Raw genomic sequence first — 23,291 nt, 5'->3', positions numbered from 1 at the left:
GGGGGCCCGCCATCTCCTCCAGGAGGCGGGGAGAAGGAACGAGGAGGGCGGGCGGGCAGGCGGGCCCGCCGCCGGGGGGAGCAGGCAGCCAAGCAAGGAGAGAGGGAGGGGGCCGGAGCCCGCCCTGCGTCCCGAGCTGCAGCCCGGCCACGCAGGGAGGAAGGCAGGCGGCATCCATCTCCCCCGCGCCGAGAGCGCGCCGCGCCGACCACCGCACAGAGGAGCGCGAATTTCCCGGCCCCGTCTCCTCCCCTCCCCCTCCTGGGGGCTGGCCTCTAGTCCGGCCCCGGGAGCGGCTGACCTTTCCCCCAAAAGCTTTGTGCCGATTTCTCCATTTTCCCGCGGAGATGGGGACGGGAGCCCGGCCCCCCAACCCTCTTTCCCCACCTCCCGGGGCTCGCCGCTGAGCCCGCCCCCCTCCTTCTTTCCCCCTCCCTCCCTCCCTCCCTCCCTTTCTCCCTCCCTTCTTTCCTCCTCTGCCTCCTCCGCTGCCGGACCAGCTCCCTCCCACATCTGGCTCCCAGAGACCCCTGGGATCCCGCGCACATTCCCCTGGACCGGCACCCGACAGAAAGCGCCCGGAGAGGCTTGGCTCGCTCGTTGGGGTGGCCAGAGCCGCGGGCCTCTGTTCCCCCCGACGGCTGGGGGGAGGGGGGAAGAGGGCGCGCGCCCCCCTCCCCGGCGCCAACTCCCCCTGGCGGCCGCTCCCATGGGTGTCGCTGGGCCGCGCCATGCCTAAGGGGGCGCCGCGATGGGCCAAGGGGACGAGAGCGAGCGCATCGTGATCAACGTGGGCGGCACGCGCCACCAGACGTACCGCTCGACCCTGCGCACGCTGCCCGGCACGCGGCTCGCCTGGCTGGCGGAGCCCGACGCCCACAGCCACTTCGACTATGACCCGCGTGCCGACGAGTTCTTCTTCGACCGCCACCCGGGCGTCTTCGCGCACATCCTGAACTACTACCGCACGGGCAAGCTGCACTGCCCGGCCGACGTGTGCGGGCCGCTCTACGAGGAGGAGCTGGCCTTCTGGGGCATCGACGAGACCGACGTGGAGCCCTGCTGCTGGATGACGTACCGCCAGCACCGCGACGCCGAGGAGGCGCTGGACAGCTTCGGCGGCGCTCCTCTGGACAACAGCGCGGACGACGCGGACGCCGACGGCCCCGGCGACTCGGGCGACGGCGAGGACGAGCTGGAGATGACCAAGCGCCTGGCGCTCAGTGACTCCCCGGATGGCCGGCCTGGCGGCTTTTGGCGCCGCTGGCAGCCGCGCATCTGGGCGCTCTTCGAGGACCCGTACTCGTCCCGCTACGCGCGGGTAAGTGACAATTTACCCATCAGAAGAGCAGGGCGGGAATACAGCGTCCTGTGTGCCTCCCCGCGGGCAGGGGTGGACCGGAGTACTGGCGCCTAGGGAGTTCAGAATCGAAAGGGGGTGTGTGCGCATGTGTGCACGTACCAGGGTAAGAGAGGAAGGGTGTCTGCCGGGGTTGTGGTTTTCTATGTATGTCAGTATGTGTATTGCCAAGTTTAATATGTATGAGTATGAATGGGTGTGTTTGTGTGTATGAGTAGATTGTGTGTGCATATTTATGTAAGTGTGGTGGTGTGTATTTGGGTGGGTAAAGTGTGGAGTGGGAATGAGTGAGCATGTGTGTATGTTTGAGTGTGCATGAGCGCCTGCCCGTGAACATTTGTGTCTTTGCAGAGGTGCACTGTCAAAGTATGGACTGCCCTCGAGATTTCAGTGTGGGGAGGGAAGCTGGGAGCCCTTCCTCCTGTCCAGGTAAAGGCGCATCTGGAGCCAGCCATGGTCCCCCAAAAAGGCCTGAGGCCTGCTGGGCAGCTTGAGACAGCCACCCCCTCCTCAGGGAGCAGCCTCCCGCAATTTTGAGGAGGTGGTCAAGAGGGCATCTCCATGGCTAATCTCCATGGCTTGGAAGCTGGTGGAGGGCTGGGCTGTAAGGTAGGGGTGGTCCCTCTGAGCCCCTGATCCTGAGATCACAGCCTGTCCTTCCTCCTTGTCGAAAGGGGAGGGTGTTGGAGTGGGTCACTGGGCTTATGCCAGTGCTTCCTCTGGGACATCCGGTGGTGGGGAGAGGGGGTCCTTAAGGGGGAACCTGCAAGGAGAAGGTATGTGAGAGGTGGGCGTGTCTTCATGGGCCACTCCCCTTTAGCCATACCAGCTTGTTCCCAGGAAGAAAGGACACGCTGCTGCTGACCTTGGTCCCTCAGATGGCCTCTCTGGATCAGTTTCCTCATCTGTAAAATGGGGGAGGGAGCCTGGTGAACTCTTAAGGGCCTTGCTGCTGGACCATCAGTGACTGAGCCCAAAAAGAGGAACTGGTAGCATCCACCCACTCTGGAAGAGACACTCCCAGCCTTCACTGGGCTCTGTCCTTAGAGGCCTAAAGAGAGACCCTAAGGCCTGTGGGGGAAGGGCAGAGTAGAGAATTTAAAGCAGAGCCCCTCCTGCATCCCTGAGCTGCCCTCACCCCCTACCAGGCAAAGCACTGCCTCTGCCCTGCTGTTTTTTACTCCGCATGTCTCCCCTTCTGCCCACTGGAGCCTGAGCCAGAGCCAGGGGGAGAGGGCTAGGGAAGGGTAGGAAGCTGCAGAGGAGAGTGGAGGGAGGAGACCTGGGGGGCCCTCAAGTGCCCATGGGCAAAGAAAGTCTGTGTTTAGGCACAGACCTTGTAGATCTGTTAACTGAGATCAAACACAGTATGGCATGTGGCGGGGGGGCAGGTAGCTGGTCAGTCTTATACCTTGAGTTCTAGAACAACTATGTTTATGGGGGGAGGCAATAGGGAGAGAGCCAGGCCCATGTTTTGCCACTGAGGACCCTCCCCAAGGTCACCCAGGGAGCTAGAGGCCAAGAAGGACTAGAACTCTATTCTCCTGGGACCCTATCCTCCCCTGGGCTGCCTACCAGCTCCTGCCTTTCCCCAGAGTGGACTGGGACCCTCAGAGGTCTTCCCTCCCCTTCCCTTTCCTGACAGAGGCCACCACAGCTAGAGGGTTATGTAACTGGAGGCTGTGGCTGAGCTGTGGGGAGGGGCTGGAGGAGGGGGATGGGAGGTTGAACTAGTGCCTGTTGGGGTGGGGGTGGGCAGAGGCCTGGGTTACAGCAGCTGCCCATTCAGCCCACACTTGACCTTAGGCAGCATCTTCCCCACCAACTTTGGCCCCAGAAGCAAGGGGTAGGCTCAGTCTCCTGACTCCCGAGCAAGAGGCTGGGTCCCCCAGCCCCACCCTTTGCACTCAGTGTTGGGGCTCTGATCAGTGTCCGGAGTTTCAGGGCAGGCAGGGGGCAGTGGGTCATGTTCCAACCCCCTCCTCTGGCCCTCTCCTCCCACTGGACATTCCTAGGCTGCGGGTGGCCTTCACCCAAGGCAGACAAATGGGCCAGCTAGTGTGGTCTGAGGTTCTGTTGGTGTGCAAAACCGTACAGAAAAGTCTTGAAAAAAATCTCTGAAGTGAATGCTCACTGAAGAGCAGACTCTGAGGGAAAAGCAGGGCGCCTGGTGGTCGGGGTGAGGTGGTACTGGGATAGGAGTGGGTGCTAGTGGGTGCTCCCCTTCAGCCTGTCTGAGCCACCTTCTCTCCCCAGTGGCCTCAAAGGAAGGTTGTTGTCCCTTCCAGCTACCTCGGGGAACAGTTGAGGGCACTGAGGCCCGTAGGAGGAGGGACCTGCCCAAGGGCACTCAGGAGCTGAGGAGGGCAGAGCGGGATTAGAACCCCGGCTTCCTGCCGCCCGCCCGGCTGGCCTAGCTGCATTGCGCTGCCTCTCTGCGGCTCATCTGCGCAGAGACCAGCCGCCTGCCCGCCCTCTTCCCCCTCCGTCTTTGCTCCGCCGCCTCTGCTGTCACCTTTGTTTACCCCTCCCCCACACGGGGCCCCGCGACTCCTCACACCAGCGGGTCGGGACTCAAGTCATTATTCTAGATCTAGGCCAGCATGTTGTGTGTGATACTGCATATGTGTGTGAAGGAAAGGCTGTATGTGTGAGACAGAGGCTCTGTGTAAGAGAGATTGTGTGTGAGTGTGAGAGACTTGTGCGTATGAGAATAAATGTGAGACTCTGGGCGCGCGCGTGTGTGTGTGTGCGTGTGTGTGTGTGTGTGGTGAGACTGTGACTCTGTGCAAGCTTCCTGAGTCCTTGTGTCAGGGGTTGTGTGTGTGAGAGAGAGGCGGATTCTGTGTTTTGGATGGACTGTGCGTGTGTGAGAATGAGACTGTGTGGGAGAGAGTGTGTATAAGGAAGAGAGACTGCATGTGTAAGAGAGATGCTGTGTGTGAGATTTGGGGAGTGCGTGAGAGTCGAGATGAGTGTGTCTGTGTGAGTGTGTGGCTGTGTGTGGCAAGTGTGAAACTGTATATGTGGAGCTCATGTGTGAGGCTGTATGTGTGTGTGTGTGTGTACATGCGTGTACACATAAGGCAGGAGGCTGTGTGAGGTGGGGGTCCCTGTGTGTGACAGACTGTGTGTATGTGAAGGTGTAAGACAGAGATTGTGTGTGAAATCCTGTGTGTGACAGTGTGCGTGATGTGTGTGTGAGACCCCACGTGTGTGTCAGTGTGCCGTGTGTATGTGAGAGAGAGGTCCTGTGCATCCCGGGTGTGCGTGTGCTTGAGGAGGATGAGATTCCAGAGCTGTTTCCTGCCCACTGCCTCAGTCTCTGGGACTCTGGAGTGGCCTAACTGAGGGCATTTCCTATCCTCAATAGAGATGCTGTTCTGCCCAGGCCACTGTCAGTGTGTGGGACGGGTGGTGAGGTCACCTTTCCCTGAGGAGCTGCCACCTACCCTGGGCCTTGCTGCTGGCCCTGGAGATAGGGGCTACATAGTCGGGGCGGGAGGGCCCATCTGAGTTCCTGAGGGGCAGGAGTGCCGGCTGCTGGCTGGGGCAGCTGCTGCCCTGGCCCCCTCTCCTGTGCTCTGGGCATCAGCCTGAGGGGATGAGGGGTCGGGGGATGAGCTGGGACAGGATGAGCTCCACGTGTGTTCTGGGGTGGGGGGTGGTGCCCCTGACACACACAAGACGACGATGATGGTACTGTTTGGAAAGGCTATGAAGGGATTTCCCGGGGCCATGAGAATCAGAACTGCCCCAGAGGAGGTGATGCTGGCGCAACCTTTGAGGGGCAGGGAGGAGTTGACCAGGTAGAGGCCAGAGCGGTCATAGAGGTGTGAGAGCAGGCAGGGGAGTGTTGGGGCTGCCTGGCTTGAAACCTGCCCTCCTGTCTTCCTTGGGGGCCAGCTCAGGTCTGAGGCTCTTGGCTTTAGTCTCTGATTTGCATGTCATCATCAGGGACATTGTTGCGTCCCATCAGGGCCAGTGGTGGTCCTTGTGCTGCAGGCCAGAGTGTCCTGTGTGTGTGTGTTTGTGTGTGTGTGTTAACATCTGTTCCTGAGTCACTTGACCTTCCAAATGCCAAAGTAGTGCCAATGGTCCCCAAGCTGGGGAAGCCCCACCTCCATCCACCCAGCTGCCTGCCTCTCCTCTGACCCTTGTCCTGTGTCTGTCTCTCTGCCCTGTCACTGCCTCTTTGGAACTTGATAAAAACTGGCCTCCCCTCAGCTCCCAGGGAAGGAAATTTACCTGGTGGCGGGAAATAAAGCACCCTGCCAGAGGCTTCTGTTCCTCCCTTGGGTCCCAGCTGACACAGGGCTCTTGGAGTCGTGGCTTGGCATGTGGAGGGCTGGGGGACAGAGCTATTATCAGGGGATTCTAGGCAGTGCACCCCCTTGCCTCGGAGCCCACTCCCCCAGGCCAGGGCCCCACTTGGAGTCATGGTACCATATGAAGGAGACCCATGAACAGTGGAGAAGGGGCTGGGTATGTTCACCTCCCAGCCACCCCAAGGGCCCTCCACCACAGTGTGCTCCCCTGCTTCCCATGATCCTTGAATGGGGTCCTCAGGTCTTTGAATGGTTCTTCCAGCTCCCCCCAACCCCCTCCCAGTAATGAAAATCATAAACCAAGTGCCTCCTGATCACAGCCCCGCAGCCCCTTCACCGCTAAATGGGAATAATGATAGAACCGACCTCACGGGGTTGGTGTGAAGATAACTGAGGTAATGCTTGGACAGCCCTGAGCCACAGGGCCCGGCATACAGTAAATGCTCAATAAATGTTGGCTACTATTATTACTACTGTTGGTTGTATTATCATTTCCCCTCCTGTAGACTCTCTCCTCTCCCTCCACCTCCATGTTCACCATCCTGGCTCAAGCCACCGTGGTTCCCCTCAGGCCCACCTCCCCAGCAGCCCCCCAGCTGCTCTCCCACCTCCAGCCCCTGGCTGCTCCAGTTTATCCTCCACCTGGCAACCACAGGGATCTTTTCAACTCATAGGCCTGTCAGATCACCCGAGCCTGCTTAGAACCCTTCAGCGCTTCGCCAGCCCATAGCCCATACTGTGGCCTCTCAGGACCTGCCTGTCCCTCCAGTTTCCTCTGACCTGACTGTCTCCATCGCTTACCAAACCCCAACCACCCGGCCTGGTTTCAGCTTCTTGCACGTGCCAGGGTCCCCTGCCTCAGGGCCTTTGCACATACCCTGCCCTCTGGAGCACTCTTTCCTCTGGCTCACCCCTCTTTATCCCCCACACCCCACCTCAAACAGCAGCTCCTCAGTGATGCCTTCCCCGGCCCCCAGGCTGGGTTGGAGTCAGAACGAGGGCCCTTCCTGGGAGAGAAGCTCTCTGATTTCTAATAAAATGTTCATTAGCAGCCTTATTTGATTTGCGCTCATCTCTCCTCTAGACTGTAAGCCTCTGGCATACTCTATAGAATAGGAGCTGTTATCATGACAGATGAGGAAGTTGAGGCCCAGAGAGGAGTGCTCTACCTGAGGCCCCTCATGAGCGGGTTAGCTGAGGGATGGCTCGGAAACTCGTATCTCCTGACTCCTGGCTCACAGGTGCTTTGTGTCACATCGCCTCAGAGCATTTGGAGTCTGTGCTCCTTGACTCTGAGCAGGAAGCCTGGCCTCTGCCAGAAGCTTTGGAGGGGATTGGCTGAAGTCTCTCAAGGAGGGAGGTGAGGGTTGTCTCAGAGGTGGGGGAGGGGGTTCAGTGGGGGCTCATTCCAGGGTCCACTGCCTGGGCTGAGGATCTCAAGGACTCCGCGACAGCTGAATATAATGCCTCTGGCTATTCTGAGCGGTCTCATGACCAGGGGATTCACTGTAGACCAAAAGGTCAGGGCCTTGAGCCACTGCCTCCCATCAGCTCTGGGGCCAGCCTGGCCACCACCCCAGCCTGAGCTCCCCTCCGCTAGGTGCAAGGTTAGAGGAAAAGGAGGGCCTGACAGGCTGAAGGGGTGCTTTGCTGTCCAGTCCTTATTCAGGGGAACCATTTGGGTGGTAGGGACCACTTCACATATGCATGGGACTATTGCAGGGAATGGGTGCTCCCAGGCTACCTCTAGTCAATATTTTCATCCAGTGAAAATAAACAGGCTCAGAGAGGGAAAGATACTTGCTCAAGACAACACAGGGAATCATTGAGACTCAAACTCACAGCCTAGGCCTCTGGTCCCAGGGCCTGACCATCTGAATTTCTTTTGGCTCTCAGTTTTACAAGAACACCAAACCCCACCTGGGCGTGCTGTTCTTCTCTTATCTATTCCCATTAATTTCCTTCCTGGGGGAGGTGGAATACACAGATACCTGCATTCCAAGGACACAGCACAGCTGATTGAGACCTTCTCCTGTCAGCCAACCCAGACTTGACCCAAATCCTTAGGATTCCCCAAGCAGGATTTTCCAGAACCCCCTTCCTTTCTTGAATCACGCAGTGTCAGACACTGTCTTAAGGACTTGATATATATCCTCATTTATTAATAATTCTCACAAGACTCTCAAGAGTGCACTATACTATCACGCCAGTGTCACAGACAAGACTGCAGAGGCTCAATGAAGTTAAGTAACTTACCCAAGGTCACTTAGCTCATAAGTGGTGGAGCCAGCAGTCAGACCTCAGTCTGTCTGACACTGGAGCTCTATCTGTAACCATTACACAGCACTGCCTCCTGTCCATGTTCCAGGGATGGTGAGGCCTGTGGCTTGCCGTGCCCCAGGTTTGAATTTCCGTCTGGGTCTCTCCCTCCCCACCATCCATTCTTTCCCAACAACCTGTCCAGAACCTGTCAGCAAGTTCTGGCCCCTGGGTAATGGCAGGTGAGGGCCCTCCCTGGCCAGGCCATGGGCCTTGGGACTGACATGGGTACTCTGTCAGTCCCAAGGAAGTTTTTGTGACAATGCCTCAATTGTCCTCCCACTCCCATCCATGCAGCCCCTGGGACTCCATATGGCCTAGAGTGAAATGGCAGGAGGATTGGGAGGATCAGAAGCTGCCTGTGCAGGGTGGTGCATGGTGGGAACGCTGGCCGCCCCTCAGCTCAGCACTCAGAGGCGTTCTGCCCTGGAACCCAGCCACAGCTCCTGTGGATCCCTTCCTCCAGCCTCCTCCCTGGTCCTCATTGGCAGCCCTTTAACCTCCGGGGTTTTGGTCATCTATTCCCCTCACTTCAGTGTCCTCCCTGCTTTTTGCTGAACGTGAAAATCCATCCCTCAAGGTTCCTCACACTTAGTCTGGCTGCTCCTGCCCTCGCTGACCTCATTTTTTTGGGAGTGAGGGGTATGCATTGGGCACTGAGTCATCCGGTTTGTGAGATTTGAGCTGGTGATGAGTAGGTCAGTTCTGGAAGCTGGGGGCTGGGGACAGGCAGGCCCTCAGGATTAGAGACCAGCCCTGGTGTGTGGAGAGATGAGGCCACAGGCAAGACCCAGGTTGTAGGCATCAGACACCTGGATTAGAGAGGAATCTAGCCAGGCTGCGAAACCAGCTGCGCTACCTTGAGCAAGTCCTGTCGCCCCTTCATCCTGCAGTTTTTCCAACTGTAAAATACAGAGGTCGTTCTAAGTGACCGCTAAGGCTCTTCCCAACTCTGACATTCTGGGAGTCCAAGAATTCTAGGCTTCAGCTTCCCAGAGGAGCTGGGGGAACCAAGCCAGTCCTCCCCTATTTCTCCTTCTCTCTCCCATACCAGCTCCTCCCCAGGGCACGTGTGAGCAATCCTGGCAAAGGTCCTGGCCCGGAGCAGGCAGGAGCCCAGCAGGAAGGGGTCTAAAAAGCTTTCTCCTACATTCATTCATCCTGCCTCATCCTGTCCTCACTCATTCATTCAAGGCATAGTGATCACACCCCTGCCTGACGGGCTCCCCCAGCCCTCTGGCAGGCACAGACCTGGGGGGATCACCTCTTTTGGGGGTGCTTGCTCAGGCCTATGGACAGCACCCGTTGCCCGCTTCTCCAGGCCCTTCTCTTGGCTTCCTGCCCTTAGGGAGCTGCAGAAAGGCCCACTTGGAGCTACTGTGTGCCAGGCTGTGGGGCCAACTTTTATGGTGTAGGGCTGCTGTGGGGAAGGGTGCAGGGGATGGGTGCTGTGCTGGAGGGGCCAGGGCTAGGTAGGGGTGTTTGCGATGGCTGCTATGGGGGATGGAGGGGTGGCTGCTGGAGGACTCCCACCCATGCCTGACCCTCAGAATTACCTGGGATGCTTAAAGTTCATACTCGTGGGAAACTCGATTCTTAGATCAGGGAGGGGGAGAATGTTCCCTTCACCCCTCAGCACAGCTGAGGCCACTGCTGAGTGAGGGTACATCGCTGCATTGGGGCCTGAGAGGTGTGGGCTCCTTCCATTCAAGGTGTGGCCTTCTCACCAACAGCAACACCGTAAGGACACTTGTTAGACATGAAGCCTTTCAGGCCTCACCCCAGCCCTGAAACCGATTCAGAATCTGCATTTTCACTCCCCGGATGATTCATGCACGGTGGAGTCTGAGAAGTGCTGATGCAGGCAGCGGCTCCAGTCGAGGGCCAGCCTCAGGACACAGAGGGCTGGATGGGCGTGTGCGGGTTGGCAGAGTGTCACAAGCAAGCCGCTCCTTCCTGAGGCTGAGGCTTGGATGGCAGGGGGACTGGGCCTGGGGTGAGGCCCCATCACAGCCATGGCAACCGCATCCATCCAGTGGCTCCCACTGGTAGACCTTGGGAGTCATCCTGGACTCCTCTCTCTCTCAGACATCAGCCAACCCTGTTGTCTTCATGTTTCAAGTACACTCGGAATCTGACTGCATCGCACCCCTCCACAGCTACCCACCGGTGGAAGCCCCTGCCTTCTCTTGCCTGAGTTCTTCTCTCAGCCCCAGCTGCCCCGCCCTTCTCTCAGGGCAGCCAGGGCCAGCCTGGCAAAGTGCTATCGGACCAAGTCAGCCCTCCGCTCCATCTCACGCTGGGGTCTGGGCTTCCTCAGAGGATGCAGACTCCGCTTGAGTGCCCCACACCCAGCATCTCCTTCTGCTGTCTGCTTCTCTCTCCCTCCCTCCCCCAGCCTCCATGGCTTTCCTCCCCAGCGCTGCCCGTGCTTCTGCCTCAAGACCTGCACTTCGCTGGTCTCTCCACCTGGCATGCTTTTCCCTTGGGTATCAGCTCTCACACCCCCTCCAGGTCTATACTCAGACATCATCAGCCCAGATGACACTTCTCCGGCCCCTTCCCCACTTCATGCTTTGCTCTTTTCTCCTTGGCATTAACCACCATCTGATGTACTATATAGTTTACTTGTTTGCCTTGTTTATTGTCTGTTTCCCCACTAGACTGTACAGTCCATGAGGGCAGGGATTTTTGTCTCTTTTTCCAATTGCTCTATCTCTAGAAGCTAGAGTAGGGCCTGGTACATAGTGGGTGCTAAATAGATATTTACTGAAAGAAAGAATAAGCAAGTGGGGTTCAAGGCCGAGGGCAGACATGGGCACCCTGCATTTGAACCTGTTCCTAGCTGAGCCTTCCTTTCTGGCCTCACGTGGGAGCACAATCCCTCCATCCCCTGAGCCTGGAGCAGCAAATAACAGGCAAAGGCTGGGGCAGCGCTAGTAGGGGGTCCAAACCCCAGTCCAGGCAGGGGCCCACCTGCTGCTGTCACCACCCAGGCCCAGATGAAGCTCTTCACAGCTTAACCCTCTGTCTTTTCAAACAACTTTTCTGTGCTGCATCAGTCCACCCACCATCCACAACCACAGCTTCGAGGCCACAAAACTGTTTTCCAAAACCAAGATGCACAAGTTCCCAGGTCCCACTTGGTCCAGCCCGACCCCCGAGTCTGACTTGCCCCTGGACTCTGTTCCTCCCAAAGGCCAGCCAGGCTCTTTTCCTACCTCTCCTTCCCCATCTCCTTCCATGTCCATCTCCTTCCCTTCCCTGTCCCCTCCTTGTCCCCTTTCCTCTGTAGCTGTGCTTGTGGAAAGTTCTAGGCATTAGTCACTGGCTTTCAAAATCGACTTCTCGCCTCCAAAGTCTAGGATGGTTTCTGTCCCAAATCCCGTGCTTTGGGCCTGCTTCTGCATTCAGTAGAAAGTGTATGGGCTTTGCATCTCCCCACTCCCCACTGCTTCCTAGCTACACAATTTTGGGAATATGACCTGGAGCCCCTTTCTCTGCTAAGAGCATAGCCCCTTGAACCATGAGGCCTTCGATCAAATCCCAGCCCCACTACCTTCCAGCTGTGTGACCTTGGATAAGTCTCCTAACCTGTCTGTGCCTCAAAAGAGGGATATTAATAACACGTGATTCATAGGGAAGTTGGGAGGATCCAATGTGTTAAGCACTTAGCCCAGAACCCAGAACATAGTAAGTGCTTGATTGTTGTGCATTCCATCATCTTCTTTTTACCAGCTCTCGGCCCTGCAAGATTCAAATCATCACCTGTTACCCACCTGTTTCCTTCTTTTAGCTCCTGACTCTACTGTCAAATACTTCTCCTAGGGGTCACCTCACCTACCGTGGCCCCTGGGGCCCCTTCTTCCAGTCTGTCTCCCAGGGGCAGACTTCAGAGGTGTCACCCTGGGAGGCAGGCATGGATTCTCGCTTGGTTCTCCTGAGCTCCCTGTGTGTCCTGGGCAGGTCACAGCCCCTGTGAGCCTCGGTCTCCCCATCTGTGGTCATGGGCCGCTTGTCCCTGCTCTTCCTCCATCCCCAGGTATGGCAGGGTATAAAGGGGAGGATGATGGAACTTCCGCCTGCCAGGGGAGAGGGAGGGAGGGCCGCTGACATCAGGCCTTGGTTGGGAGCCAAGCACAGGGACCTCAGATGCCGACAAGTGTGCCAGTGTGGTAGGGCTGGCGGGCGGAGGCCATGCATCACAGCTCAGGTCATTGGAATGTCTCCTCTTTAAAGGGCTGCTCCCGCACAGGGAGGAGCCTGGGGGCTAGGGCTGGGGGCTCCTGTTGGGTGCCCATGGGTGGTGCCCACTCTGAAGCTGGGCTGCTCCGCCAGGCCGACGCCAGCCTGGGTGGGGACGAGCTAATATTAGCTGGGGCAGCCCCAGACAGCTGAGCTCAGGGAGCTCAGGAGCCAGCCTCGCTGGGTCAGGCTCAGATGCTGCCTCAGTGTGAGCCATGGCAGCAAAATGAAGCTTTCTCTCAAGCCTCTGCAGGGCGTCGGATGCCCCTTCCACCCTGGCCAGCCCCAGCCCTTCCCTGTTGGCCGGGCAGCCTGGCTCTGGCACCCCTACCCACAATGCCACTCACCTCACCTCTTCCCTCCCCAGTGCAGCACCGAAAGCACACAACTCCTCTCCCCACACTCTCGCCTGCACATAAACACAGTCCATGAGCCATTTCCCTGCCAGGGGCTGCTGTCAGCACCAATTCATCCATCCAGCCAACAAATATTTATTGAGCATCTACTATGTGACAGGTGCTGCTCCAGAAGCTGAGAATAGGGCAAAGAACAAAACCACCAAAAATCCCTGCCCTCAAGTTCTTATATTCTAGCTGGGCAGGGTATGACAGAGGCAGGAGCCCAGGGCGCACTGGAGTGGGCAGTTTTAACTCGTGCGGCAGGGAAAGCCTCACTGTGAGCACAGGTCATATTTCAGCAAAGATTGAAGGAGGTGAGGAAGGAGGCCACGTGACATCTGGGCAGCAGAGGAAGTGAGATGTGCAAAAGCCCTGAGCATTGTGTGCCCAGGATTCAAGGCGCAGCGAGGAGGCGTATCTGGGGCTGGGCTCGGAGCCAAAGGACAGTGGTATATCAGAAGGGGTGGTGCTCCTTCCACACAGACAGAAAGATGGAGGAATGGACTCTGGGGACTCCAAAGAAGGGAGGCTAGGAGGGGGATGACAGTTGAAAAATTCCCTACTGGGTGCAATGTCCAATATTTGAGTGATGGGCACACTAGGCTCCCCCATACCCACCATTATACATGTAACCCCCATTTAACAAACAAGCACATGTACCCCTTAAATCTAAAATAAAATAATTTTTAAAAGAAAGCAAAATCCACCCCTAAATCATGCAAAGAAAGAGTCGAGCTACCCAGAACCCCACTGGCTCCTGACAGTGGGGTCTGTTCTTGACGGGGCCCGCCCCGTGGGTTCCCTGAGTGTTCCAGCCCAGGGCTCAGTCGCATTGCCCTCTGCTCCCCTCCTGCAGCCACAGGGGCCTGCACAGGGTGGGCCTGCGTGGAGGGGGCTCCTGCTCCTGCTCCTGCACAGAGGGCCGGAATGAGGGGCCTCTGGCCTCTTCCTGAAGGCCTGTGGTGCCCAGCAGGAGATGGTGGGTCCCATACACGGTTGCCACCATGCTAGGGGACAAACAGTTCTCTGAGCTGGGTGTGGGGCTGGAGAGAAGTTGGTGAGAGAGCCAGAGGGTCAGGGGCCCTGCAGGGAGAGAGCATGTGAGCTCTTCCCAGTCACACAGGCCTCCGTGGTGCTCACAGGGTTCTCACTGCAGGTGTGCCGGGAGAAGATGGCTAGTGGCATGGGCACAGGCCACACTGGAGCTGGACTGCCAGGGCCCAATTCTGGGTCTGCTGGTTCTTAGCAGTGTGATCTTAGTAAGTCTCAGTCACCTCAACTGTAAAGAGGGGATAACGAGAGTCCCTACTTCAAAGGGCTGCCATGAGAAGGCAATGAGATAAGTCACAGAAGGCCCTCTGGCTCACTGCACTGCATGCATTGGTGTGCACGTGATGCCCACGATCACTCACACCTCTTGCAGATGAGGCATCTTTGTAGGATGCTCTGTAGACACTCACCTCACCCCACCTGGGAGGGTCTGAGAATATGAATCTAATGCCTGACAAGGGGGCTACTATACCTGGGGAGGCTTCGATGGGGACCCAGCCCTGCCAGGTGGCTCCCTGGGGACCTTCTCTGTCCACATAGGTGGTGGGGCAGAAGAACATGACTTCCTTGGGCCTTGTCATCAGAGCAGGGCAGTGAACACACCTCAGGCCACAGCCACCCGCCAGGGCCAGTGTCTCGCCACTTAGAGATGAATGTTTGATGCTCAGCCTCAGGGGCTCTCTGAGCAGCAGTGAGGAACACAGCCACCCACTGGGCCACCTGGAGCGAGCTGGAACCCTGGGCTAAGGGGAGAGGGTTGGGCCCTGTAAACCCACGTGTGTGGCTGTCATCTGCTGAGGGCCAGTCCTATGCAGTGAGCTCCCTGCAAGCTGCCTTGGGTGCTTCTGCCCTGACCCCTGTTCAGCCCCAACACCTGGAGTATGGTCTTGCCTTTTCGGGCTCAGCTTCTTCATCTATAAAGTGTGCATAATGGCATCACCAGCTTCTCAGGGGTGTTAGGAGAATCTGTCAGACCAGAGGCAGAAAGAGCATTAGGGAGAAAATACAGTTCTGAGTGCCATGTGCAGGAAGAGGCCACCATCTCAAGTGCAAGGGGAGTGTAGGGAGGGGACAGGCTAGAGGAGAGTGCACAGGCCTTTGGGCCTGGCCAGGCCTGGGTTCTGATCCTTCTTTTGCCTCAGTGTGGACTCGGGCAGGTGGTGTCTGGCTTAGCCTCAGTTTCCTCGTGTGTAAAATTGGATGATAGTTTGTATTTCACAGGCTGTGGTGGGTCTCAGAGGGGCAAAGCCCCCAGCACCATGCCTGGCACATGGGAGACACTCGCCAAGGGCTGGATCTGGTGACCTGGGGTGCCGTTGTCAGCAGGTCCTGGGTTTGGATTTTCCTAGGTGTAGGAGGCCCTGGCTGAGCCACAGAGGCAGGGACGGAGGCTGTAGAAGCCTCAGCCGGTTGCCCACAACCTCAGGGCCAGGAGCCACCATCACCAGTGATATATTTAGAGGCACAAAGGTCAGAAATACCAGGCGCTGGCTTCCCTTCTAGGCGGTAGGAATCGTGTCTCCCGAGGCCTGGCTGTCACCAAGCAGATATTTTTTCCTGTCTGGCAGTCTGAGGATTGGAGTAAAAGCCTGGAACGTAGGAATCACAGTGGTTTGTGCCGGCTTACTGAGACTTTCCATGTGCCCAGCCCTTTCCAAAGCCTGTGGTGTGACCCTTGGGAGCCCCACCTGCCCTGCTATTCCAGATCACCCTGGGCCCCATGTGCATCATCCACTTCCAGAGTGCTCCAGCTCCCTGCCCCTCTGCCTTTGCTTATTCCGTTGCCTCCACTGAGAATGCCCACTCCTCCTCCTCTGCATTTCTGAAATGGATGCTTCCTGCTAGGCCGGCTCTGATGGCTCTTCCTTTAGGGAGCCTTTCCCGACACCCTCTACCTCCTGGAAGAGCTTGCTCTGCCCTTCCTGCTTCCAGAAAACCTTTCCTGTCTGACCTGAGGCCCTTGATCCACTGACCTATCATTCTGTGTCTCTCAGACTCAACTACAACCTCTTGGAGGACAAGGGTCAGCTTAGGCAATAGTAGTGCCTCTTACATAATAGGGAATCAATCGATCTTTGCTAAAGCTATGTGCCCCACACCAGCCCTGTGAGGTGGAAGGGTTAGGTAGTAAACCCCTCTTATTGATGAGGGAAAAATGGCTCCCAGAGAGAATCATTTATTTGTCCAAGACCATCCAGAAGAGAGCAAGTGGTAGAAGGATTAGATCCCAGGTCTTCTTTTGAAAATAAATCAAGAAGGTCAGCTAGAGCCATGCCAGTGTTCCTTCTGGCTCTGGGATGCTGTGGTTCTATGGTTAAAAATGAGGTAGTGGGAGAGACAGACGAGTAATGGACGAATGGATGAAAGAATGGATAAGAAGATGGATATGTGGATGGATACAGGTGAATGGATGGAAGGAGGGACATATGGATTGAAGGAGACACAGCTGGGTGACTCAGTGGATGGGTAAACAAATGGATGAGAAGGATGGATGGAGGACCATGGATATGTTTCTCCTTGCGTGCCTTCAAAGCAGAAGTCCCACCTCTCACAGGATGAACGCATCCTGGACGATGGGACTTGGAAGCATGGACTTCAGGGTACTAGGCAGGGTGGAGTGACCCAGTACACGTGTGCAGAAAGTGGGATTGCCAGATGCCGGAGGTGGGATGGTTTGTGGAGTTTGTGGAGTGAGAGAGCTGGGAACTGGGGACAGAGACTGGGCTGAGGGACTGGCCCACTCTCAAAGGTGAGAGTCCCTGATGGCAGAGAACCAGGACCAGGCTGGAAAGAAGTTCCAGGCAGAGCCATGTGGCCGGCAAGCCCTCAGGACCTGTGGTTTTCCAGACCTGCCTCTGGCCGAAGCCTGAAGGATAGTCAGTGAGTGGGGGATTGCCCTTTGAACCCTAGGCTGTGTGAGAGAGTCTGTGATTTCAGTCTGCTCCGGAGTAGGGAGGTCTCTCTTCCTCCTCAGGTCCCCAGCCCTGGTGAGTGAGAACCTCTGATAGCTCAGGCAGGATGTGTTCAAGGAGGCAGTGCAGCTTCACCAGCTGCAGAGAGGGTGCTGAGGAGGGGGCCCTCCTGAGGTCGCAGAAGACCCTGGCTCAGGTATACCAGGATCAACCATCTTCCCACTGCTTTTTGCTATCAACCCCCAGGTGTTAGCCATGAACTCCAAGGCTTTAGTTCTAATTGCGTATGGACCAGTGAAGGGACCACAGGCATAGGTGGCCAATGTTGAGCTTGGTGGAGCCTGGATGCTTAGATGCTTCTGGCCTGGAGCAGATTCTTCCAGCTGGAGCTAAGTCTCTCCATTTGCACAAGGCACAGCATTGTGAGCTCCAGGCTCCCTCCAAAGCCCTGATCTAGCATTCCCCAGCACCAAGCTGCACCCCCCACACACATACACTGGCCCGGCGATCTCCCTGGGAAACCAGGTCCCAATGAGAGTGGCTGGTGTGCCGCTAACTGCTCATTACAGTCACGGCTGCAGCTAAGTATAGCTCCAGCACACACAAGACTAAGACAACAAGGGAACGTCTTCCCATAAAAAAGCTCCACATGCAAACACACAGACATCTGCACACACAGGCTCCCCACCCTTGTGCAAACTTATGGCCTTGCACACACACGAATGCATACTTGCACCAATGCAAAGCTTTATCATTTATTTACTCATTCATTCAATAAATGTTTGTTAGGGGGCCGGTAGAGTGGTTAAGTGCATGTGTTCTGGAGTCAGACAAAATTGGGTTTCAAATTCTACCTCCCTCACTTCCCAGTTGTATGACCATGGACAACTTAACCTCTCTGAGCCTCAGTTTCCTTCTTTATAAAATTGGGGTGGTGGCCACATTGTGGACCAGTGTGGACCAGTGGTGTAAAGGTAAATGAGATGGGGGCATGCCAGAGCGCTTAGAATAGGCCTGGCTCAGAATGTGTCAGTACGTGGTAGCTGCCTTCCTCATTACTGTTGAGTACCTATTGTGTGCCCAGTTCTGCACTCTTATTTCTGGAGATGGTTGTGAAAAGTAGTGCCTGGTGCATAATAGGCATTCAGTAAATATTTGATGATGGAATGAATGAACAAATGAACGAAAGCTGCATAGATGGGTGGCTGGAGGTCCTCAGAGCTGTCTTCTTTCAGGAGGAATTCACCCTCTGTTGACTTGCGTGCAGGCTGTGTCTCCGATAAGATCTAGATGTTCTTGTGGGTAACACAGGGATTCCAGAGATAGAACAGGAATCCGAAGGTGTCTGGGCCACTCCTCATTTTGCAGATGGGGAAATGGCAGTGCAGAGAGGCAGCAAGGAGCAGGCATTGCCCCATGCCAGTCAGCAGTCAGTGGCCGGAGCCCAGGGCTGCCACCTTGAGCCATCCTAGCACAGTGGCCTAGCATAGCAGGTGGTGCCTGGTCAAGCTGCAGACCCTGAGCCCCAGAGAGGTGGAGTCTGGAGCCTGGAGAATGCTCAGGCTACAGTCCTGGTCCCAGCTTGGACAGCCACAGGAATCATTCAGTCACACATCAGTCAGATCCCTGGCTAGGCTGTCAGTCAGGCTGGGGCCTCTGGCCGGCACTAGGCAGGGTTCCATCTGCCAGGGAAGGGACTTGGGTCTAGCCTGGGTACAAAACAATCTTCAGGATTTGAAGGTCCTGTCACTGTTCCCGACCTTTGAATAAACCAGCCGCTAAAATGCCTGGGCCATCTCCTCCCATTGCGCCTCTTCAAAAAGAAACTGACATTTCCTGGTGCTTTTTTAAGCCCAGGCTGGGTGGGCCAGGCCCCGGCGTGGGGGGTGGGGAGGGGGCGGGTGGCAATGGGAGTCACACAGCCTGAGTCTCTCCTCACCTTGAGTGATCTCAAGACGCTGGGAATAGACATGGTCTCATCTCCTCACCATGTGTCCCAGATTCCAATTCCAATGCCCAGATTCCAGATTCGCCACTCCAGTGCCCGCATCCAGGTTTTGAATTCCACAATCCAGTGCCAGTTCTGCCCCATAGACAGGACTCAGGCTGTTGGACTACATCATGTGCGCCTTCAGCTGGCCTGTCTGCTGGGAGGGAAGGATGTATCTGCCCTCTCTCTGGAAAGGAACTCTGTGACCTTGTGCGCACTCTGCATGAATGACATGCGTCACTCATGTTCATGGCTGGTGGGGATTCAGGCCTTTGTTCACTGATTGTGCCCATTGTCAAGGAGATGAAAGTGATTGTGCCTGCTGCCAGTGTAGACATGAGTCTGCTTTCAATGAATGCACTCATTGCCAGTGTAGATACGGATCTGCTCTCAATCACTGTGCCCACTGCCAGTGTAATAAACACTCTATGCAAAGATCAAGAATGCCCATTGCCAATGAGAGCATAGCTGAATGATTAGTGATCATGTCTATGGCTAGTTGAGTCACAGATTGGTGGATGGAGATTATCTTCTTACCAGTGTAGATCTTCCGTTACTGTGGTCAGTGCCCATGTAAATGCAACTCTGAAATCAACGATTGTGTACATTGCCAGGGTAGACGCAGATGTGGTATCATTGAATCAGTGACTGCCCATGTTGACAGGGGGCAGCGAGCACCAGCCGCCGGGGGCTCACTTCTGAAGGAGGCTGCAGGGAGTAAACCATTGTGCCCATTATGCAACTAGAGGGAGTGAGGCAAGTGGACACAGGACCCGTGTCCACGACCTTCTTTCCACAGAGGAAACCTGTGCTCGTGCTCCCCATTTCCTGGAGGAAGGGGCCTCCTTTCTCCTATTAGTTGGAGTGTTTGGCTGGGTCTTTGAGGCAGGGCCACCCAGACCCTCAGATTCAGCCACCTCATGGACCTTACATTCTAGAGGGGGAAGAGAGTCAAACAACAAACTTGAACACTAAGTAAATTAGATAGTGTCAATGCCAACACGCAACCAACTGGATACTTACAACAGAGACCTTATTTCAAATCCTGCTGCCACTTCTGAGCTACGTGGGGTTTTCTTGCACATCTTAACCACTCTAAACCTTAATTTTCTTATTTTCTTGTATGTTAATTATACCTTGATAAAGCTGAGGAAAGTTGGCATCTTAGATGATCTGTGCTGGGGGGAACAGCAGAGTAAGGAAAACCAGATTTTCCTTACTGGAGGTGTTGGTTGAGACTTGAAATAGGGTGGTCAGAAGCACCCTATTGGGGTGCCATGAGGCAGTGAAGGGATAAGCCATAGGAGTACCTGGGGAAAGGCGTTCTAGGCAGAAGGAACAGCCAGTGCAAGAGCATGGAGGCAGGCGTGTGTCTGGCATATTTGAGGAACATGTTTGAGGAGGCAGATGTGAAGGCCATGGTAGCAGGGAGGAGTTTGGGGAGATAATGGATGACCAGATCAAGTCGGATCTGCAAGCCATTGAGAAGACCTTTGCTCCTCCTCTGAGAAAAATAGGGCGCCAGTGCAGGATTCTGAGCAGAGAAATTACACAGTTAGATTCATGTTTTAAAAGCTGTGTTGAAAACAGTCCTAGCGCACCAGGAATGTTGGAACCTGGGAGACTAGTTAAGAGACTGGTCTATTACCGTGACCTGGGGGGAAAGGATGATGGCTGGGACATGGGTGGTCACAGCAGTGATGGGAAGGGCTCAGATGCTAGGTCTATTTTTCAAGCAGAGCCACCAGGATTTCCTTACAGATTAAATGTGAGATGTGACAGAAAGAGATGTGTCAAGGATGACTCCAAGGTTTTTGGCAAGAATGTCCTGGAAGGATGGAGACACTCTCTCATGAGATGGAGAGGCTGCAGGGGGTGGGGGTGGCACAGGAGTTCAGTTGACGTGTTGAGTTTGAAAGAGCTGGTAGAATTCCATCTGGAGACACCAGGGAGTTAGATGCTGGAGTCCTGAGTTCAGGGGAAGGGCTGGGCTGGAAATAAGCCTTTGAGAGTGTGCTGTTTATGGGTATTTGAATGATGGTGGCCTTTAAGTCATAAAACTGGGTTAACCACTAAGGATGTGAGTGTAGATGATGAAGAGGAGCAAGGACTGAGCTCCGGGGTGCCCCGATAGTTAGATACTGGGGAGAGGAGTTGGCAAAGGACTCCAAGAAGGAGCAGCCAGAGAGGTAGGAAGAAAATCCAGAGGCTGTGCAGTCCCAGGAAGTGCAAGAAGGAGGAGGGAGGGATCAGTGGCATCAGATGCTGCTGGTGAGTCAGGAACATGAGGCCTGAGCAGCGCTCCCCTTCTCTCTGCCTAGAATGTGCTTCCTTGCACCTTGCATTTCCCTAGTTGATTCTTACCCATCCTTCCAACCTCTGCACAGTTGTCACTTTCTCCTGGAAGCCACTCTAACCTCAAGACTTGTTGTTAAAGGCCCACCAAATGCCTGTGCATTCCCCTTGATGCCCCTGTCAGCTCACATAGGTACATATTTGTTTGTATGGTTAATTGATAAATGTCAATGTCCCCCTCTCCTACTCCTCCCCCCAGAAGCTGTGGCTGTTTTTGCTCACCCTGTACCCAGTACCCTGTATAGGCCTGGAATAAGATGTAAATATTTGTTGGAGGGATGCAGGTGGGCAGTCAACTGTGGTCCCACCTGGGTTTTGTCCATTACCCTCCCTGAGCCATTTTTATTCCCTTCCCTCCAAACACACACACACACACACACACACACACACACATGCATGTACATACCTATTGGGAGTCAGGACCCCTGACTCGATACAAACACACAAGTGGGCACAGGAGGCAAATTTCCTAGTGAATTCCAAGTGGACTCCATTCCTAGCTCCTCCATGGAGGTCGGAGCCCCAGTTTTCTCATCTACCAAATGGAAGCCATCAAGACTCTCCTGCTGATGGCCCAGTTGGGGGGCGGGGGTGTGTGTGTTGTACATATAAGATCCAAAACATGAAGATGTGCTATATACTGAAGAAGGCGGTGCCTATTGTCATCATAATGGGAAGATAAACAACTTTCTCCCAGGACTACCTGGGGGTGATGTGAGAAAGATTTATAAGTGGAAGTCATAGAGCATAGTGGTTTTGGAGTCAGAGAGACCTGGTTTCAAAGCCCGCCTAACACTTTCGAGCTATGTGGGGGATTTTTGCACGTCTTAACCACTCTGAACCTCAGTTTTTTAATCTGCAAAATGGAGGTAACGATGCCTCCCTCGGAGAAGCTTTTAAAGATAAATGAGATAATGTTTGTAAAGTGCTTGACCTCTGGTGAGCATGGTATTATTACTGTATAGCAGAGGACAGAGAAGCTCAACAAAGGTAAATATTCCTATGGCCAAGGTGGTTATGAGGATTAAAAAGGGTAAAATGTGCCAACCATTTAGCCACACACAGTGAGTGATGAACAAAAGCAGACTCTGAAGCAGGTCAGGGGAGATGGTGCAAGGAAGAGAGCATGAAGGAAGCCCGAGGAAGCCTGGCCTGCAGGAAGGATGTCTCAGGGGCATGTCCTGAGGCTTATCTGCAGGTATAGGCAGGACCATCACAGGGAGGAAGAGGAGCAGGTGTCTTCTGGTGACCCCAGAGGGCAGACCTGTGATTGCCGGGAAAATGAGACAGGAGGTTGACTTACATGAGAAATAAATGCATGTCTCTCAGACCGGTTCAAAGACAGTATGAATGGCCTCGTGAGCTTCCCATCACTGGTGGTGACCAACAGAGACATCTGTCTCAGAGTCACTGCAGATGAGATCATTGAACTGCCCCCTTGAGACGCCTATACAGGCATACCTCGGTGATATTGTGGGCTTGGTTCCAGACCACAGCAATAAAGTGAATATCGCAATAAAGCAAGTCACATATTTTTTGGTTTCTCAGAGCATATACAAGTTATATTTATACTATACTGTACATTATTAATTGTGCAATAGCATTATGTCTAAAAATGTACATATCTTAATTTTTAAATACTTTATTGCTTAAAAATGCTAACAATCATATGAGCCTTCAGTGAGTCATAATCTTTTTGCTGGTAGAGGGTCTTGCCTCAGTGTTGATGGCTGCTGACTGATTAGCGTGGTGATTGCTGAAGGTTGGGGTGGACATAGCAATTTTGTAAAGTAAGACAACAAAGAAGTTTGCTGCATCAATTGACTCTCCCTTTCACAAAAGATTTCTCTGTAGCATGTGATGCTGTTTGACAGCATTCCATCCACAGTAGAACTTCTTTCAAAACTGAAGTCAATCCTCTCAAACCCTGCTGCTGCTTTATCAGCTGAGTTTATGGAATATTCTAAATCCTTTGTTGTCATTTCAACAATGTTTATAGCATCTTCACCAGGAATAGATTCCATCTCAAGAAACCACTTTCTTTGCTTATCCATAAGAAGCAACTCCTCATCTGTTAAAGTTTGATCATGAGATTGCAGCAATTCAGTCACATCTTCAGGCTCTACTTCTAATTCTAGCTCTCTTGCTATTTTCATCACATCTGCAGTGACTTCCTCCACTGGAGTCTTGAACCCATTAAAGTCATTCATGAGAATTGGAATCAACTCCTTTTGAACTCCTGTTAATGTTGCTATTTTGACCTCCTCCCATGAATCACAAGTGTTCTTAGTGACATCTAGAATGGTAAATTCTTTCCAGAAGATTTCAATTGAC

At 54.6% G+C, this 23,291-nt stretch overlaps 1 protein-coding gene across 2 annotated transcripts in view; it reads left to right on the top strand.

The window, feature by feature from the left end:
* The first annotated feature begins 751 nt into the window (after positions 1-751).
* The window catches only part of KCNC1 (potassium voltage-gated channel subfamily C member 1), a 47,206-nt gene continuing 24,666 nt past the window's right edge, over positions 752-23,291 (top strand). For both annotated transcript variants that reach the window (XR_008492375.2, XM_054438735.1), the window contains exon 1: positions 752-1,321. Coding sequence is in view for 1 of the 2 variants with exons in the window: in XM_054438735.1 (XP_054294710.1) it covers positions 752-1,321 (570 nt within the window). In the remaining variant the exon portion in view is untranslated. The remainder of the gene's footprint in view (positions 1,322-23,291) is intronic.

The sequence above is a fragment of the Pongo pygmaeus genome, chromosome 9 (assembly GCF_028885625.2).
Source record: "Pongo pygmaeus isolate AG05252 chromosome 9, NHGRI_mPonPyg2-v2.0_pri, whole genome shotgun sequence".
Classification (NCBI taxonomy): domain Eukaryota; kingdom Metazoa; phylum Chordata; class Mammalia; order Primates; family Hominidae; genus Pongo; species Pongo pygmaeus.
Note: the sequence above shows the minus strand (reverse complement) of the source record. Positions and strands in the feature narration are given on the sequence as shown.